Below are 18,338 nucleotides of genomic sequence, written 5' to 3'. Positions count from 1 at the left end.
TGAACGTTTCAATTGCCTTTAAAATCAAAAATCAGCTGACAGGGATCTGAAGAATATGAACTTCACAAAATACTCAGGATACTTGTTGAACCTTTTTTTATGGTTGTTCGCCCTTCAGTGATAATGAGGGTCATCACATGCCAAAAGTAAGGGGTTGTTTAGTTTTGAAGAATAAAAGTCGGTTGGTCGGGATCTTTTTGTATTAACAATACTACGGTTTATATAAAATCTACGACACTTCAACAATATTCCACAAAATATACAAAAGAACATTTCTGTAATATATTACTTAGATATTATTGTTAATCTGCATATTTACAATGAAAGGAAAATCGTTTAGACCACTTTCGTGATGGAATTGGTTATTTACCGAAATAAATTATGATACCCAATCAATATTATAAATAAGAACACTCTAGTATAATGTCGAGGAACATTTTACAGAAGTAAATGAAGGCAAATAATATGCTGACTCATACCGTGATTATTGCTGTCATTTGAAAATATTAAATAATAAATTAATGTTAACAGTAAGTCCACTAAAGTTACAAAATACATTATTATGATCCCTCAAATTTAGGTTCCGAAGCGTAGAGTGCTACGACATCTAAACCGTGGGGGTCATGAGTAGGTATGTCCCACCCACAATGTATATAGTTTTTTTTCCACTACTAGATTTGACAAAATTACAGTAAATTATGATGACATTGTGTCCCATTAGCTCGCCAAGTAAATAACGAGACATATACCCATCAGTAACTTATTTTTCAAATATCTTAGAGAAAAGGCGAGATGTCATACTTCACAGTCACTCAACATTCACAAAAAAGGGGTCTTCAAGCTAGTAGTGGAAATAATAAATTATCTTTAGTCAAACAATAGTTTAAGTAAAATCAAGTCCAGGGATGTTACCTCGGTCTGCCTTCGCTAGCAAACGGCCACACTCAAACTGGAACTACTGCTCCAATTCAACATCGACTGGTGGCTGACTAAATCCCAAACGTAGGGAATAAAGAATTCTTCCGGCTGTTCTTCTTCGACGTATTTGAACTTTAAATCTGGGAATTTCTGTAAGAAAAAAACCTATTTATTAACCAAAGCCATCTTTCAGACAACAGTGCTACCGTTAGTTTATCTTTGGGCCAGTGCTTGCCTCCTTGCTGAATCACCAGCAACACTTGAGTGGCGTCAACTTCATGATGCTGAGTTCTTGAATTCAGCATGTCCGAAAAGTGCTTGATCACTATTTCTATGTTATAAATAATGTCCTGGAACACTATGTTGTCTTTAAAGGCCTCAAAAATGTGTCTGTTATATAATAAAGTATAAATAAGATTTGGGTTATTGGTTAGCTGGGAGGTCAAAGTAGAATTAAGTATCTCAAGGACCATTCTTAATACTTCCTCTAAAACATTCAAGTCTTGCTCCAACTCCGCTTCATCTTCGCTTATACTGACACTGATAGTTTCCAGTTCTTTTACGGTTTTGTTGTTTTTTAGGACCTTTTGAAGCTTCTGATACTTTTTGGCTATTGTCTCAAATAAGGACACTAATCTTTGGCTTACGTAGGGATGTAAATCGCGGAATTGCGACGACATGTTAGCTAAAGCTGCCAAGCAATTAGTGTGCAAGAACTTATCCCGCATTTTCAGCATGTTATATTGTATGGTCCGGATTATTACTAATATTAAAAGCCCTCCTAAGGATATCTCAGTTAGCTGGCGCTCAGTGTACCAGGCAATATTTTTTAATTTCTACAAATAATTGAAGCAACATGCCTGAAATTAAGGAGAACGACTAAACTTACGGTCTGATGAACACTCTTATTAAAGACATCATCTTCACTTAAAATCAGCAAGATTATTATAGACATATAGATATGGTGACTGTGGCTGTTTGGAGCGTTGTAAAGGGTTCGTAATATAGGGATAACCTGCAGGGGATTAATAAAAATAATATATTGTGTAACTAGTGGTAAAAAGATAAAAACATTGTCGCAGCTCTTTTCCCATTAAAATCTCTCATCAATAAGCTTACCAATTCTTCAAGGTCTAGCCGGCTTAAGAGGAACATTTTGTACGTCGGATTTCGATGCAGAAGGAGGTAAAGCAGCAACGTTGGTGCGTCTGCTGTAGCTTTTTTACACAAAGTTATATTCAAGGAGTTAAAGTCTACTTTGAATATGGCATTTTCGTTCGTCGGTGGCATGGGATTGTTATCTAGAAATTGTGCTTATAAAGAAGTTTATAAATTATACACACATATATATATAATTTACCTTGATTTAGACATGAAAACAAACTCAGTCTGAAAGGATTATTCAGGGTGGCCCAATTATGAACTAACACCAGAAGCAACAATATACTTTGTGTGGCCAAAGGTGCCCTTTGAAATTCACTTTGTTCACCTACATCTGACTCTTCGTTTTTCTTTGAAAACGTCAGATAAGACCACAGTTCTGAAGCCAACCCTGAAACACTATTAATTCCAGAACCCCCTTAAGAAAACCTTTTCCTAATACCAACCAATTACAAGGCTATGTCCCTGCCCAGTACCATAAGTGGCAGGGAAAGGTTGTTGATTAATGAAGTTATTCAACAAACACTTAACAAATAATGGGGCACTAATAATATGCCTGCCTTTCATTGTGATGCTGTATACTGAACTATTGTCTGCCCTTAGTCCTGAGTGGAATTGAACTGATAATAGTACCAGGAGGCAAGTGACTGCCTCTAAATGAATCCCAAAAGTGGAGTCCTGTACTGGGACATCAACAATGATGGTAAACAAGGACCCAATGAAGGACTCCAAGGTTGTGCCATTGCCATTTGCTTCAATATGCTCCAGCAGTTGTTCTTCTGTTACTGTTTCAGTTAAAAATTTAAGAATAGCTCTAATAGTGAAGATGGTGTTGAAGAGTTGCCAATTGAATAAATTCCTTTAATAAATATATATTTGACAAATGAAATAATTAAGTTTTCTGAATTAGTATATTGGCTTACGCATCAAGATCTGTTGCACCCAACAACTCAGATGATCTAGTGTTGAATATTTTCATCAAAGTAGACAAATTCCCCGAACTTAAATTGTTTTTAAGCAGCTCTTGGCAAAGTGGCTCAATTTTTGCTTCTAATAGGATCTGATCATTTCTAAATAAAACAGGGCGTTAAAAGGCCTTTGTTTAAGTGAACACAGACAAATAAACTTACTTTGTAATAGGTGGGACTATGTTAAATGCCAAAAACCGATTCCAAAAAGGGTCATTCTGTGATAGCACTTCTTTACCCACAAACCTCTGGCAATATTCATTGGTAGATAAGTCTAGATTTCTACTCACGGCCGTGCCCATGGTTCAAGGCTTTAAAAAACTTAGATTGTGAGGGTTCTCGCATATAAAAATAATATAATTTTTTATCTTAACTATACAAATCAATCGTGAAAATATATAGGATATTTATCCAAACAAAATAAATTATACATAACCTTAAAGACACGTAAGATTATAGAATGACACTTGGCAGACATTAATTAAGACTGTCAATTAGAGTCTGCATTCAACAAAACAATAATTTGGGACAAATTCTGGTCGTCGTGGTGAATGCGAGGAAAAGCATCGATTGATTGATTGATTATTTTTACTAAACAAATAATGTAAATCTTCAATTACAAAAAGAGGCAAATATACATATATTTACAGTGAAAATATAATAATATAATTAAATATCTCCTTATTCTGTATCCTTCATCTCCTGACTCTTTTGCGCCTTACTTTTGTTCCTAAAAATGTTCTTTTTCTTTTCCTTAATCTTTTTATTTTTCTTGGCTTCCTGAGCCAAAATTTCCTGTCTGTGTTTCTCTAATCGTTGTTGAGTTTCCTCCTTGAGTTTAGCTTGTTTATGCTGATACGAAGCTTTTATCATCTTCATCATATTCGCGATCTGCAAAAAAATGAATTAATTAAATGTTGGTTACAAAACTTCTGAGAAGTTTTAACCTTTTGTTCTTGTGGCTCACGAATAACCGCCACCCTATCGATAGATTTCTTTTGATCACACATTTTAACGTTGTGTTTGGGCTTATCTCTGTAGGGAAGAGCCTTTTGGAGTTTAGCAGGCACTATCAAGGGTTTGAAAGGCTTTTCTTCTCTAACGATTGGCTGGAATAAAAGAAGATTTAAAAGGAAAGTGCTGGGGAATTGCACACAAGAAAACTCACTGTATATAAACTATCCTTGTTTGCTTCGTTTTTAATGCTCCTTTCCCGTTTAATTTCGCCTGTAGTTCGCACTCCCCGCCACTGATTCTTTTGCACTGACGGCAACAAAAGGGTGGTTACAGGGTTATAATATTCAGGTACGTCCACTTTATACCACGTGCGGCAGAATACAATATCTGAAATTTCCATCGGTTTCAAAATATCTCTCCATCGATAAAATCAGGTATCAACAAACCGCTCAATAAGATTTTATCCTCGAAAGTGGCTCTAAAACAGCCTTCCGGCTTGCTTACAGCTTTTTTGATTTGTCCCCGAACGCCCGAGACTGTTTTAATGCGGGCCCCTTCGAATTTGGCTACCTCGAGGGAGGAATTAAACATTCCCTTAATAAAGGCAGTTTTTTTGTAGATTTTCAAGGGATAGCCGATAAGTTTGAGTTTCTTCATTATTTGTGTGGATTTATCAAGTTCCTGGACAGAGCCTGTGGCTGCTATTCTAAAGCCTTGTTTCTTTAGTATCTGAAGAAGAAAAAAAGTGGTTAAGAGTGGTGTAATGAAGTGTATCGGGTAACTACACACTGTATGATAAGTGAAAACGACCTATATATACCACAAAACACATATGTTTAAGGAGAATTTCAAAAAAAAATCAATTATATAGCGCAATGGTAGAGTTCGAATTCGCCGTAATGAACAACTTTGATAATCTAGCGGATATTAATAACTTGTGTTTATAAAATGAGGAAAACAAATTTAAGGTCTTACAACTTCATCAGGATTTAAAAGGATGGAATAACTTTGGCCAATTCTAAGAAGTTAAAAGAAACTTACCTCGGGATTTGAATCTACACTTTGCAAAGCTAAAAACCCTGTCCCTTGCGGGGTAATCGGCCCCCAAAAGTGGGCATTACATGACAAATGCTCCGGGGTGTATTTCAAATAGCGATACTTTAAATCATCTTCGAGTTTTGAATAAAGCGGTATTGTCTGAAAAACAATGAAAAGATGTGTTTCATCCCTTCTTTACCACTCTGCGGGAATTTACCTGAAACCTCCTCCATCCCATAGAAATAATAAGGGGATCACTAGTTTTTAAAATCCGGTTGTACCACCTGTGTTTCTTAACTTTAACGTTAATGTATCCAATATTTTCTTCGCCCATGTTCAGAGAGCCGATGATTAAGGGGTAAGTAGGATCGAAATTTGAAATAAATTCCGAAGGGACATTTTTTAGTTCCAATCTCACGTACATGCCGGGCCTGAATAATTAAATTTTTTGCTACTACAAAAAAATCAATGAAACAAAGCTCACCTAAAACCTTCGACTTGCACTCTCACATCATCAGGCATATTATCAAAAACAGTCTTATTTAATTGTGCTTGTTTTTCAGCTGTCATTTTCAATTCATCATAGTAAGTACTTTTATCGCCATTATCATATTCAGAATCGAATTTTTCTTTTAGTTTCTTTTTCTTTTCTGCCAAGGCAGCTCTATCAGCCTTTTCGTCCTTTTCTGACTCTTCTCTCTTGCGTTTCTGGCCAGCTTCAATCTTCTTCTTAGGAGCTACATGTTTAACTCCAGTTTCCAAGTCCTCGAAATCGCCATCCACATCGCTTAAGTCTTCCGCATCGTCTAGGTTTAGCAATTCGGTGGCGTCTTCCGAATCTTTCCATTTCCCCGTTACAAAGCAGTTTGCTATTAAAGCTTTGTTCTAAAATAATTTTTTTTTGGCCTAAATAATCATATTTTTTTAATAATTACTTCTTCATCTGTCCAGTCTTTGGTTTCAGTGTTCCAAGGGAACATTAATGGTGAGTCCTTTGAATTCATGTTATCTTTTTCTGCTTTTAGTTCTTGTTGTTCCTTGGAAACTTTCTTAAATATACCACCGATGTCTGCGCTATCACTCTCTGAATTTTCTTGATTTTCTGAATCGAGTTTTTGCCTTTCATAGCGCGAATCGAAAACACCTAAACATTATAAATTTAAAATATCTATCAGTGTCCTCTCTCCAAATAACTTATTTTAAGCTTTTGAGCTCATTAACTCATAAAACTTTACTTACCATAAACAAGTTTCATTAAATTTTGTGATCCATGTATTCTGTTCAAAAAAGAATCATGAGCCTTCTTAACCAAATTATCTTTCCACTTTAAGGCTGTATCTTCAGCATCTTCCTCACCAGAAACATTAGCTTCTATTTCACTTTCTCCAGCACTGTCAAAATCATCAATCTCTTTATCTGCAAAGCCCTGGTCTTTATCAAGTTCCTCATCAGAACTATTGCCTGTTTCTAAGCTTTTAGCAAGTTTTTCTGATGGACTACATTGGTCAGAATCGCTATCTGAACTCGCCTCATAATAATTGAGCTGCTTGTTTTCTAGCTTATTAAGAACTTGCTTGATTTTAAGATGAACATCTTCCTCTGCTTTAGCTTGTGGAGTTGATTTGACTTCAATTTTTCCAGATTTGCTTAAATCCGACTCATCTTCTTCTAGATTAGAAGCCTCATCAGATTCTTCATCTTGTTCTGAGTTGTTGTTAAATTTAACTTTCCTCCTTACTCTACCTGAAGAATCTGCAATCTTTTCCTCCTTATAAGTTTTACTCCTTAATTTCCTCAATTCCTCCTCAAGATTGACATCTTCTGAGTTCACACTTTTTACTTTAATGTCTGGTTCAAAAAGCTTAACTTTGCTAGTTTCATGGACAGTATTTTCAAAATCCATAGCAGTAATTTTATGCCCACCAGTAAAGATCTGCAAGTTAGGCTGCTGAATTTTAATATCTGTAGTTGCTTTAGTTTCAAATAAATTTGCTACTATATTAGAGGCTTCATCTCCTTCATTTCTTTTAACCTGACTATGAGTGTTTTTCAATTCTATATAAACAGCATCCTTATCATATACTATACCACCCACACCGGAAAATGGGGCATAAATAAGCCTTTCTTTTTCTATCAAGGCACGCTTTTTTATTTGTTCTGGTAATGGGCAGGGGTCTGGCAAATAGGATATTTCATTAATTCTTACATCACCAAAGCCTAATACAAGAAAAGGAATATTAATATTTATGGAGAATTTTCAAAACACATGGAATCATTTACCTGCAATATGAATGGCATTCTCCTGTTTTAATGAAACTCCCCTAACATAACCATACAAAGAAATTGTTCTGTCACACTTGGGATTTTGCCTGATCAACTCCTGATTTGTCAAATCTTCATACCGATCACCAAGAATATAACTGTGATTCTGCCTCCACAATAAAGGCCTGAATTTCATGACTGATATGAACCTCCCTAGATTCTTAACTTCGTTCTTCAGATACTCCCCATGTATAATTCCTGACAAGTAAAAGAGCTTGGCCCCAGGATACACTTCAGTCCAAAATCTATGCTTCAAAGTCTTTTTGGTGTTCTTCAAGATTTTACTGCTTTTAATCATGTCTAAATGAGTGAGAATTCCCATAATTCTGGGCATTCCATGCACTTGACAAATATTCAAGAACTCAAAAACTTCCATCTCAAAACCAAAACTGGCATCACATAATAATAAAGCTAAATCACATACTTTTGCCAGGTCTATCATGGAATTTATATCATTGTTGCACTCCACTATAGTAATTCTTCGTTTTTTGCCAGTGACAACAGTTACTGGACCTTTAATATCACTTAATGGAGACTTTGTGAATAGTTTAATTAAGTTGTTAATAAGGGTTGTTTTTCCCACTTTTGGTGGCCCCACTACAGCAATTAAAATTGGAGGAGGTTCAACTGCAGATCTATCCACTAAAGGAATGTGTTGCTTCTTAGTATCAATATCTTGTTTCCTTCTAAACCTTCTTTCAGCTCTAATGGCAGAGTTGAAGGCAAATGCTTTGGGGTTTCTTTGCTTGTCTGTGAGCTCTTCCACTGGGTTTTGGCTGTTTTTTTTGGCTTTTTTCTTTTCCGCTTTCCTTCCTAAGAGAAAAGAAAAACACTGTAGAGGTTTGAATGGCCTAGAATAACGAAAATTAGAACCGAGTTTCAAACTTACCGGAATGGCGGTCTCTATGGGATTTCTTCTTTAAAACATCCGGATCTTCTCCCATGTTTCTGTGCTGCTAACTAACTAAAACTGTTAAAATTTTATTATGGTAATCACTACCTAATAAAAGCGTTTCGAAAGGAAATATTTCCAAATACGTTTCCCTGTTTAAAGCAGAATGAGGTTAAACTAGAGACGGATATTAAGATGAAGTTATACACGAACCAACCATGTGGTCGAATAAGAATGAAAATAGCTGCTATCAAAGGAACGCGTTTTCAGCACTATGAAAGTTCTAAGCACTGCCATACTCATCAATCCATTATGATTTGGTTTGATTGTGAATTGAACACCAACATCAACGATAAATTGCAGTTTGTTGGTGAACTTAAACAAATTGATCTCAGTTAGGTTTTGTCTACATCTCAGTGTTGTTCAACTTATTTCATTAAAAATTTTGAGTGGTAGTGAGTGAAGAAATATTTCTAGTTTACATTCTGTACATAAGGAAGAAAAAACTATTTCAATCATTTTTGTATTTTAATGACTGAGTTTACATGTAACATGTCAATAATTACTAAAATGACATTGACAATAACCTTAACCAAACAAAATTTTGCTGACAGTGGTGATTCCGAATTTTTGTTTCTCATCTTCGTCCTCTTAATTCAAGAGCCACAAACGCTTTTCGTATTTACATTTAATTTGAAACTTCTTTGAATTAGAAGATCAACTAATTGATCTTCTTCTGAATTATTACCTTCAATTATAAAAAGATGATGATACAAGACGCAACCAACGATTGGATGAGTGCTCCTCATAGCACTGGGGTAAGAACCGACTTTTTGGTTATTAACATTTACTATTCATATTCTTTTAAATTATATCATAAAGTACTGCATTGAGGAAAAAAAATGTTGATTTTAAATTGTAGACATCAATTATGGCAGCCGAGTTTGATGGAGGGGTAGTTATAGGAGCAGATTCGAGAACAACCACAGGGTAAATTTAACTTGTAATATTAGTTTGTTTGCTTCAATACTTATAAAGAACTGTTTCTTGATAGAGCATACATTGCAAACCGTGTCACTGATAAGCTTACCAAAATTACTGACAAGATTTACTGTTGCCGCTCAGGTTCTGCTGCTGATACCCAAGCTATTGCTGATATTGTTGCCTATCATATAGGATTTCATAGGTAGGAATACAATATTTTATTTTGTTAGTGAGTTGCTTGACTACTTGTTTAGCATGGAACTTGGAGAGGAGCCTCTAGTTGAACTTGGAGCTAATGTGTTTAAAGAGTTATGCTACAACTACAGAGATTCTCTTACAGCTGGAATCTTAGTTGCTGGATGGGATAAGAAGAATGGTGCTTAATCTTGACAATTTGTTTTTTAAAATAGTAATTGTGATTAATGCTTTAGGAGGTCAAGTTTATTCAATTCCAATTGGAGGAATGTGTGTTAGACAGAAGATTTCAATTGGAGGTTCAGGATCAAGTTATGTGTATGGATATGTGGATGCTAATTACAAGGTCAACATGAATCAAGAGGATTGTGCAAAGTTTGTTACAAATAGTATGTAAAATTGTTAGTTTTTAATTTTCTTTATTCTTGACTGAAAGGTGGATTATTTCTTATTTTTGTCTCCCAAAAACATATTAACATATCTCCTGTGTATATACCAAAATATCTCAGTAATCTCCTTTTATTCTCATTTTATATCATTATTCCATATTCCAATGATTTTACTGCAACAGGTTTTTTATTTTTCAGCTTTAGCCCTTGCTATGTCTCGTGACGGATCTTCTGGTGGAGTTATAAGGTTGGGGATTATCACTGAGAAAGGAATAGAGCGCAGAATTATCTTGGGAACTGAATTGCCAAAATTCTACCAAGAATAAGTATTTCTTTAATTAAACTTACATTCATATTTTGATGTATTGAATGAACTTTTTTAATAAAATAATATACATAGTGTTTGAAGTATGGTCTCTGTAAACTTTATTTCTATAAAATAAAAATTCAATAAAAAAAAAGTCAAACGTGTCAATAAACAAAGTTTATTTTAAATACTCCTTAAAACACATTGTTTGTACAGTAGTTATCATAGTAGAAAAGTATTTAATTCATCGCCTTCAAAGAAGAAATTAATTTAGATGATATCTAATCATGCATGTTTAATAAAAATAAAAGTAAAAAAATTCTGGCCCATGCAACGCTGAAAATTGCCTCAATTTAAATAACTTGAGAGCAGATATATATACCCATAGTTGTTTTATCAAAAATTAATAAAACTAAACACTGGGGTTAACGATTATCTACAATTATATGAGGTTCAACGTGCGCCCATTGATGGTATAGAAAATACTAAAAATAAATACGACGCTCAAAACTATTACTTCAGTTACAACTGAAGCAAAAACAAAAACTTCGAGTTGTTATCTTGCTGATCTACCTATCATTATTACGTATATATAAAAATAACTTCTTGTATCTTAAACTAGCGCGACAGACCATACAGCAATCTACTGATAGCAACTATACGATCACCATCTAAACAACAGCTCTTGTTTTGCTTTTAGACACATTTTCTTTTAAAAGTCATGTCAAATCTGATCAAACAAACACGTCAGGGACCTTGGAATTGGGTCTTTGGTAGCCGAAAGCGAAACAAGTGATCATCACACTATGACTGTCGTAAAATCGTGAAACTTTAATTAGCAACGCGGACTTATGTACATCATTTGTCGTCATCGTCATTCTTTATCCGTTCTCGTAGTCTTTTAGCCGGTGGTTCATCTAGAGCAGTTTCTCCCAAACCAGGTACTTGGATTTGGGTATCAGATGCTTCTGACGGCTAAAGACAAACACACACAATTATATATGTACCTTATATATTATCTAGAAATTGAAATAATGTCATGAGTCATTAGAACCGACTAATATTCTCTTTAAGGCTTTTTCAAACAGTAATATACGTAATACAATACAATCAAGAGAAATAAAACGGTTAATTTACCTGGACATCAGTTCCTAATGGTCCACATCCCTCTGCCTTAAGACTGCCCTTCACCTTCCTCGAAGCCTTTTCCTTGTTCTCGTTATTCAATAAACTGAGCGTTAAAGTCTGCTTCTTGTTGGGTTGATACTGAAGCTCGGGTGGCAAAAACACACGCGCGTTCTGGAAATTCTTTTGCGGTACGAACAACATCGTTGGAATCCGGATCTCACTTGGGAAATCTTTAAGTTCGTAATTAGTCGCCTTGGTTAAAAGCAGGCCAGTGGTCAAGTCGCATAAAGCCCATAATTTCTGTATATCAAAAACTAATTTTAAAAAATTGGTTCAAACAAAAGAGTAAACTTACGTAATTTCCGTGATCGTCGTCAGGTCGAACAGCATCTTTGTGATTTTTCATCTTTTCTATTAAAGTTTTGTAGAAACTGTAGCTGAAATAGTCGTTTTTGATGACCAGCGGTTCTAAAACGAACCACAGGCACTGCTGTGCCACTTGCAATTCAGCCACATTATCCCACCTAGAGAGCCTAGGCTCGTGTGCTAAAACAGGAATTGCAAAGACCAACATATAATCTGGCAAAATGTGGGTCAACTGAGGCATCGCCCTGCTTTCGGAGTTGGAGTTTCCCATCGTGATGGTTTTAACATAATCCCGCCTCCTAAAACGTAGTTCTCGCTTAAATTTGCGCAAACCAAAAAAAAACAAACGACAAGACTTACTTATTTATATCACTAATCATGTAATTTCTAATAAGCGCACGTAAACGATTATCAGGCTCCCGGCCGGCTAAGGCGTAATACCCCATGAAGTCTAGAGGAAGGCACTTGTTTGTTAAACCTGAGAAAATCCATAACAACGTCAAAGTTCTTCACCTTCAACTCTCAAAGATACCTTTGCTTAAGCCCTTGTGTAATTTGGCAGCGAACATTTCTCGCACTTGTTTTACTTCATCGCACATCAGTAGAGAGAGATTGTAGAATTGTTCGGCAGTATACTGATCACCAACGCCCTTTTGTTCACACACCTAAAAAAGATGTAGTAAAAAGCATCGCATCATAGTAACAAAGACGACGTAAATTACAAATAATCATAGGTGAAATTGTTACCTTTAACATAGCACAACCGGCAGCCAGCCTCAGCCAAGACATTTCGGCCTTCGATAATCTACCGCTCTGCAGTAAATCGCCTTTATGAAGTATAAAGGCATTTAACATTCTGAAGGTTTTTTGCGCTGATGTCGTGTCCTCTTTTAAACCTTACATATTAAGTAAACTCGAGTCAATAATTTGTATAATTTTAAGATAAATATTATACATATAAATACTGATTGCAACACTGCAAATATAAAAGCCGCCTTAAATTGAATTTTACCTAAAAGCCACCTTGCCATTGCTTTCAATCCTTCGACTTTACATCTGGTTTCTTCAGGTAAATCGTCTTCAGAGCACCAGGAGTCGCTGTCGATTATCGAGCGATATTCGTCATCTTCCTCTTTTTTCTGTCTAGACACATCTTTTACTAATAAATCCTTGACTATCTGAAATTCAAGTAAAAAATGTTTGTTTTCGTTGAAAGCTAAATAACCATCACATACATGTGTATGCTTTTCGAACAAGATACTATTTAAAACATAATTTAATGGGCAGAAAATATCTTTTAAATTATAGTAACTTAAAATGAACTAAAGCTAAGGCTTACAAAACACTTACCTTTCTAGACACGATATTTTTGATCGACACCTTATACTTCTCTGGAAAAGTGAAGGCAATATGTCCAAGGGCGACAATGGCCGTTCTGTAGTGAGGCGATTCAGGTACCAAATTCTCCTTGACCGATTCCAAAATCTGGGCGAATATTTCGTCGTGCAACGGAGGCATATTTTTTTGTATACAGTGAATGGCGCCTTTCGCCTGTTTTGGGGTACCCGTGGCGGCCAATTCCTTGCAGATGGGAGCCAAAGTGTTCATCAAATTGGGAAATTGATCATCTTTACACGTCAAAATTATTAACAAAAATCATTAAATCGCTTAAGCATTGGATTACTCACATAAACATTTGTATTTTCCCAAGAAAATAAATACACTCAAAACTGGAGGAGCCACATTAACGTCATCAAGGCGTAGCAAATCCAACAAATCTTCCAATATGTCGGAGTGATGAAAATGCCACGGAAAAACAACACATAACATGGCCAAAAGCTTCAATCCCCTATCACCAGCAGTAGCGGGGTTGAGGCCTATTTCCTCTATAGAATTTCCACCTCTCAAGCAGTCTTCTACGTACCTAAAAACCCCAGAAAATTAACAGGAAGAAGAAATTTTAACATACAGTACTTACCCTATTAGAATACCTAATGCTTCATGATCAATCATAACAGAGCTGATTCGTTCTAACAGCATCTTAACCATATTATAATACAAGTTAGTCATTACCGGGGCTCCTAATTTCTTGAGAACAGCAGCAGTTGCCTCTGAGCACTCTTTGCAACTCACGGAAGGCCTGGACACAGTTTCAAATTTTTCCATCAAGTCCGGGTCTTTCCTGCAATTTTTTTCTATAACTTTTTTTTTGCATTGTTTTTCTTTTATACCTTAAGTGATTACTAAACTTGCTCAAAAACTCATGTGCTTTCACTGGCTCCGGTAGACAACGAGATAAAGCTTGGACCTTGTTCGCAATTTCCTTTTGAATGTCGTGTTTTTGATCTGAGCCAAGTTTCTTGTGCAATTCTAACCATTCCATTACCTATTATAAATTTCTGTAACGTGGAAAGAGATTATTTTTTGTTATAAATACCAATTTACGAACGCAAAGTTGATTGCGCTGCAGTTCCATGAAGGCTTTAGTGGCGTGCTCGTCTACTGTTCCTAATAAATGATATAGTTTCTTCATTCTTTCTGCAGCAGGCAGCTGGTAAGGTACCAGACAAGTGTTTAGAAGCCTGAAAATAGTTTAAACTACCAGTGAAATTAAGAATACATGAATCACTAAATGAATAAAATTTAAAAAAGGTCTGCCTCGATTCTGTACCAAAAATACAGAAAAGTAAACTTTACTTGTTTGTACCTTTCAACCAAAAGTCGATCTTCCATTCCAGCCATGTAGTATCCATGCAAAATTTTGTCTTTAATCCAAGTGACTGCTTTCTTCGTCGCATTGGGCACATCCGGATCGCTTAAATGCTTCTTATAAATAAGGGCCAACCCTGCCATAGCCTCCTTCCTTATTTTAAACTTCTTGTCTAATGTTCTTTCTTTCACAAACTCCAGCAAATCCTCAGAGTCGGACACGACTTGAAAATCGTTTCTTGCTGTTGTTACTATTGACATTACCACCTAAATAATTTTGATTTTAAAAATCACAGAGGAGATTCATTTTTAAACCATACCTGATATCTGACATTTTCGTCTGAATCATGCTGACGCATCTTTAAAGTGTCAGTAATATCTTTGCGTAAATCTGGATGATTTAACAAAAAATGCATGGAATATTGAACACACTTGGTTCTAATAGCCACGGAAATATCGTTAAATCTGCAATAATCACTGCGTTTTAAAGATAATTTAAGAAATTTTTACCCATGTACCTCCCAAGAAAAGCCCTCCATAAAGGACCATGCCTTTTTGGCAGCTCAGAATCTTTCTCGCTGAACATTTTGGCTAAAAGCGATACAGCCGCTAATCTTTCACCCTCTTGAGCGCTCTTCAATTTGCACTCCAACTGTGGCAAGACAGACACCAAGATTTGAGGACAGATGTGGTTTAACTCATAGATCAAATCATACACTTTACTTGAAATCTGCACGTTTTTATCTTCCTTTCCTGTTATTCATGTCATGTTAATAGATTTGCAAAAAAATACATAGCAATTCTTACCCAGAATCAATACTTGATTGAAAAATGCTTGAATATATGGTTCTAAAGTCTCAGATGTCTTTATAATGAGCTCTTTTGCGAGAAAGTAGGAGTTTTTATGCTGTGTTTTGTTTGGTTCAACTATGTTTATTAAAATTATGTCTAACAAATCATTGCCAACCTAAAATGTTTGGTTTAAAGCTCTGCTATTTATCCATATACATTAAAGACGTTACCATATCACTTTCTGTAATCAAAGGGCACAGAACGTCCAACATAAAACTTTTGACTCTCCCTGAATGCTCATCATTGACAATTTTGAACATCAGATTAAATAGGGAACAAAAAATCTCTTGGCAATCTTGTAAGTCAAAGCACATGTTAAAGGATTTTACATAAGCCAAATTTTCCAGTAAGTAGAAGTACCTATAAAAGCCTAGTCAGACACCAGCATAGTGGTAAATTTCCTGCTATTACCTTTTGAACGCAGGATCTTTAGGATCTTTTAAGCCTGACAACTGGCTAATCAGAAAAAGAAAAATCGTCTTCACTTGATCTGGATCTTGATACGGAGCATCCGGGGCATAAACTCTTAGCACATCGGCAATGCAACACGCTACAGACGTTCCGCGTGTAATTTAACTTGACAAAGTACATTTCATATCTTACCAATCAAAAGTTGCACATCTCTAGATGGATGACTGAGGAATTGTTCCTCAGCCAAGTGGAGACTTAAAGGCACATACTGCTTATAAGCTCCATCATCTTGGCCCATTGCTTGCAATGTGTGGGCCAAAGTTTTCAAACGACGGATTAGTTCGTCGGGTCCGAGGTCGTCGCTGATAGGACGACATCCAGGCGGATATATAATTTCTGTCATGGTTGAGCAAGTCTAGATATGGAAACTCAAAAATTTGTAGCTAATATAAATCTTACTGAACAAATTTAAATATTTAAAGAGACAGGAGCGCATAAAATAAGGCGCCCTCTATTACCAAGTTAATACAACATTTAAAAATTTAACTCCCTGAATTTGTGCATTTTAAAGTCAATCCTTAATCACCTGTTAAAAGTTAAAATTACCAGAATTGTAAGAAGCATATTACATGCGAGACGAAAGCTTGCGACCAAAGCGCAGGTGAAATCAGTAATTACGGCGAGAGAAGTAATATGCCTCAGATTACAGTTGTGTGTGGTCCTCTTTCTATGACAAACTGCTATTTCACCATAAACTTATTGAAATCTGCTACGATATCAGCGCGGATCAACTGTTAGCTGTGTGGAATATAATATAAGAGTATGAAGATTCATTACATCGCACTTGTCGCTCTAACATTAATTCCAAAAGAGTAAAAGAAAGTGATTTAAAGAACTTTCTTTGTTTTAAAATAAACGAAGAAACCTATTTTATGTCTAATATTTCTAAAAAAATTTAATCATTAAGACTAATTTAATTGAACGGTGGTCCTGTAGGCGCGAACGCTAAAAGAATAACATTGGTTAATTTTCGACGGCATAACAGCGGCGGCTCAGCGACAACTTTATATCCGGCGGTAAGTACAAATGGAGCAAATAATTTTTTTCCATTAATTTTTAGTGTCAAGATCAATGCCAAATTTGAATTCGACTCCGAATGTATAAATCTGGGTTTTTGTTAGAAATAGGGAGGAATGAGTAATGCAAGTGAAAGCTAAGTGGATAAGCTGAGCAAAATAATTTTCCTGGTATCAATTGTCAGGCAACTGATTGATGGTAAATAGCAAATGACTATAAAAAATCAAGAAGTACCAAATGTAATTATTGGCATGTAATACACAGATCTGTTATTGAATTCTGTCAATGAATATTTCCTAATATCGTGATACTTCATGAGAACATTTTATACACTAATGGAAACAAAACAATAGCACCAATATCATATGAGATTTGGTTTTTATGTTTTAAACGTCTAAAAAACCTTCAGAATTTGCAGATGAGGATGGAGTGATCCTGGCAGTGATACTCAAACTTGGCTGAAACTTGTCAGGGAGTAATTGTTTATTACTTCCTGACAATAACTTTTATCCTCAACAGTATGAAATTAATTCCTGTTTCATTTTAAGGCCAAAGACAACGATTTAATACCGAATTATATAAAATAATAAGTATTGAACAGAAACTCTACACCCCCTTCCCCTCTACATTTCTTTCCCATGTAGGTAGGAAATGTCACAACAAGCATACATTATTCACATTATTTTCAACAAACAAACCTCAGAAAGGTTCTAAATTCAGGTTCTACATTATGATTACTCGACCTGGTATCAAACCCTGGCAGAAAAAAATAATTTCTTAATGTAATAAATCCAAAAATCTTAAAACGGCGTAAAGCATTACCTGGGCATCAAGTGAAGTGTGCTGGAAAATAATGCGGTAGCACAAGTTCCAATCACCACACTTCAATAATTGGCAATGTTCATTCAAAGGGCGCCTAAATTTAACTATAAATCAACACAAATTGTCACGTTTCATGCAGATTTTTGTTAAAATTAGAGCATTTTTATATCGGAAAATAGGGACGCGAAAATCTCAAATGTCGTCAAACTGTTAATCGAGTTGAGTGAAGTTTGCAGCAGGTGGAAGCCTCAGTTAGAGCGCCATCTCTTGGGAATGGTTATTAAGATTTTAAGAGGGTTGTGAGTTGTAAATTGGTTCGTTTGGAGTAGAGCGAACAATTGGAATTCGTCGACACCCAATTTCAAGGTACAGTAATTCTATTTATTGATACAGTGTGGTCAATAAAAATAAATTCAGTTTAACTATTTTATTTATTTATGTTATTTTTTTTAACAGCAAAAAGAAGTTTAAAGCAATTTACGCATGAGGGTTCTTAAGGGAGGAGGTATTTTATTTCAGTTCATTTTCTACCACTCGGATTGATCCCCAATGACACCTAGCCATTCTGATGCAACCAACAGAAAATCTGTTGATGTGAATCAATTCGGTTCCAATTATTGTTTCCAAAATCTAAAAAGCATTATGAGTCGTCGAACAATTAAGAGGTAACTATATTGAGCAGTTTTCTTTCGCAGCTGGTTTTGGTTACAGTTACATCCGCATAGGTGCTACTGTGCAAGCGAATACTACTATCTATGTATGTCCTTATCACATATCAAAATCGCTTACACGCACCACCTGAGCAACGATTACAACACCCATTTCATGTCTATTCTAAATGT

At 35.5% G+C, this 18,338-nt stretch overlaps 4 protein-coding genes across 5 annotated transcripts; 1 reads left to right on the top strand and 3 right to left on the bottom strand.

Annotated features, from left to right (window-relative positions):
• Window positions 1–182: 182 nt before the first annotated feature.
• On the bottom strand, window positions 183–3,484 carry LOC136341630 (dymeclin). Of its 2 annotated transcripts, XM_066286812.1 has the most exons (9): window positions 3,210–3,484; window positions 3,003–3,149; window positions 2,526–2,938; window positions 2,279–2,470; window positions 2,038–2,219; window positions 1,808–1,933; window positions 1,125–1,754; window positions 913–1,068; window positions 183–841 (listed from the first exon to the last, which is right to left on the bottom strand). In XM_066286812.1, the coding sequence occupies exons 1-8, from the start codon at window positions 3,347–3,349 to the stop codon at window positions 928–930; spliced, it is 1,971 nt and encodes a 656-aa protein (XP_066142909.1). In that variant the 5' UTR covers window positions 3,350–3,484; the 3' UTR covers window positions 183–841; window positions 913–927. The 2 variants fall into 2 exon arrangements, with proteins under 2 accessions (XP_066142909.1, XP_066142907.1); XM_066286810.1 differs by having other exon boundaries at window positions 183–1,068.
• Window positions 3,485–3,617: 133 nt separating this feature from the next.
• Window positions 3,618–8,492, bottom strand: LOC136341629 (ribosome biogenesis protein BMS1 homolog). Its single transcript, XM_066286809.1, has 11 exons — window positions 8,254–8,492; window positions 7,323–8,177; window positions 6,282–7,259; window positions 5,978–6,186; window positions 5,527–5,927; window positions 5,260–5,473; window positions 5,046–5,201; window positions 4,451–4,733; window positions 4,216–4,391; window positions 3,995–4,156; window positions 3,618–3,938 (listed from the first exon to the last, which is right to left on the bottom strand). Exons 1-11 carry the CDS (start codon window positions 8,306–8,308, stop codon window positions 3,729–3,731), a joined length of 3,699 nt encoding a protein of 1,232 aa, XP_066142906.1. The 5' UTR covers window positions 8,309–8,492; the 3' UTR covers window positions 3,618–3,728.
• A 355-nt stretch (window positions 8,493–8,847) lies between these two features.
• On the top strand, window positions 8,848–10,235 carry Prosbeta1 (proteasome beta1 subunit). Its single transcript, XM_066286748.1, has 6 exons — window positions 8,848–9,074; window positions 9,179–9,246; window positions 9,311–9,442; window positions 9,495–9,616; window positions 9,672–9,824; window positions 10,023–10,235. The coding sequence occupies exons 1-6, from the start codon at window positions 9,021–9,023 to the stop codon at window positions 10,148–10,150; spliced, it is 657 nt and encodes a 218-aa protein (XP_066142845.1). The 5' UTR covers window positions 8,848–9,020; the 3' UTR covers window positions 10,151–10,235.
• Window positions 10,236–10,293: 58 nt separating this feature from the next.
• Window positions 10,294–17,744, bottom strand: pds5 (cohesin associated factor B pds5). Its single transcript, XM_066286732.1, has 20 exons — window positions 17,497–17,744; window positions 15,790–16,012; window positions 15,598–15,736; window positions 15,357–15,546; window positions 15,142–15,301; window positions 14,853–15,087; window positions 14,655–14,799; window positions 14,333–14,601; window positions 14,063–14,207; window positions 13,857–14,011; window positions 13,604–13,807; window positions 13,314–13,549; window positions 12,976–13,253; window positions 12,638–12,803; window positions 12,373–12,521; window positions 12,158–12,290; window positions 11,986–12,103; window positions 11,615–11,924; window positions 11,269–11,559; window positions 10,294–11,106 (listed from the first exon to the last, which is right to left on the bottom strand). The coding sequence occupies exons 2-20, from the start codon at window positions 15,998–16,000 to the stop codon at window positions 10,990–10,992; spliced, it is 3,651 nt and encodes a 1,216-aa protein (XP_066142829.1). The 5' UTR covers window positions 16,001–16,012; window positions 17,497–17,744; the 3' UTR covers window positions 10,294–10,989.
• Window positions 17,745–18,338: the final 594 nt, after the last annotated feature.

Source organism: Euwallacea fornicatus, chromosome 10 (genome assembly GCF_040115645.1).
Source record: "Euwallacea fornicatus isolate EFF26 chromosome 10, ASM4011564v1, whole genome shotgun sequence".
Classification (NCBI taxonomy): domain Eukaryota; kingdom Metazoa; phylum Arthropoda; class Insecta; order Coleoptera; family Curculionidae; genus Euwallacea; species Euwallacea fornicatus.
This window is presented reverse-complemented; position numbering and strand designations above follow the sequence as displayed.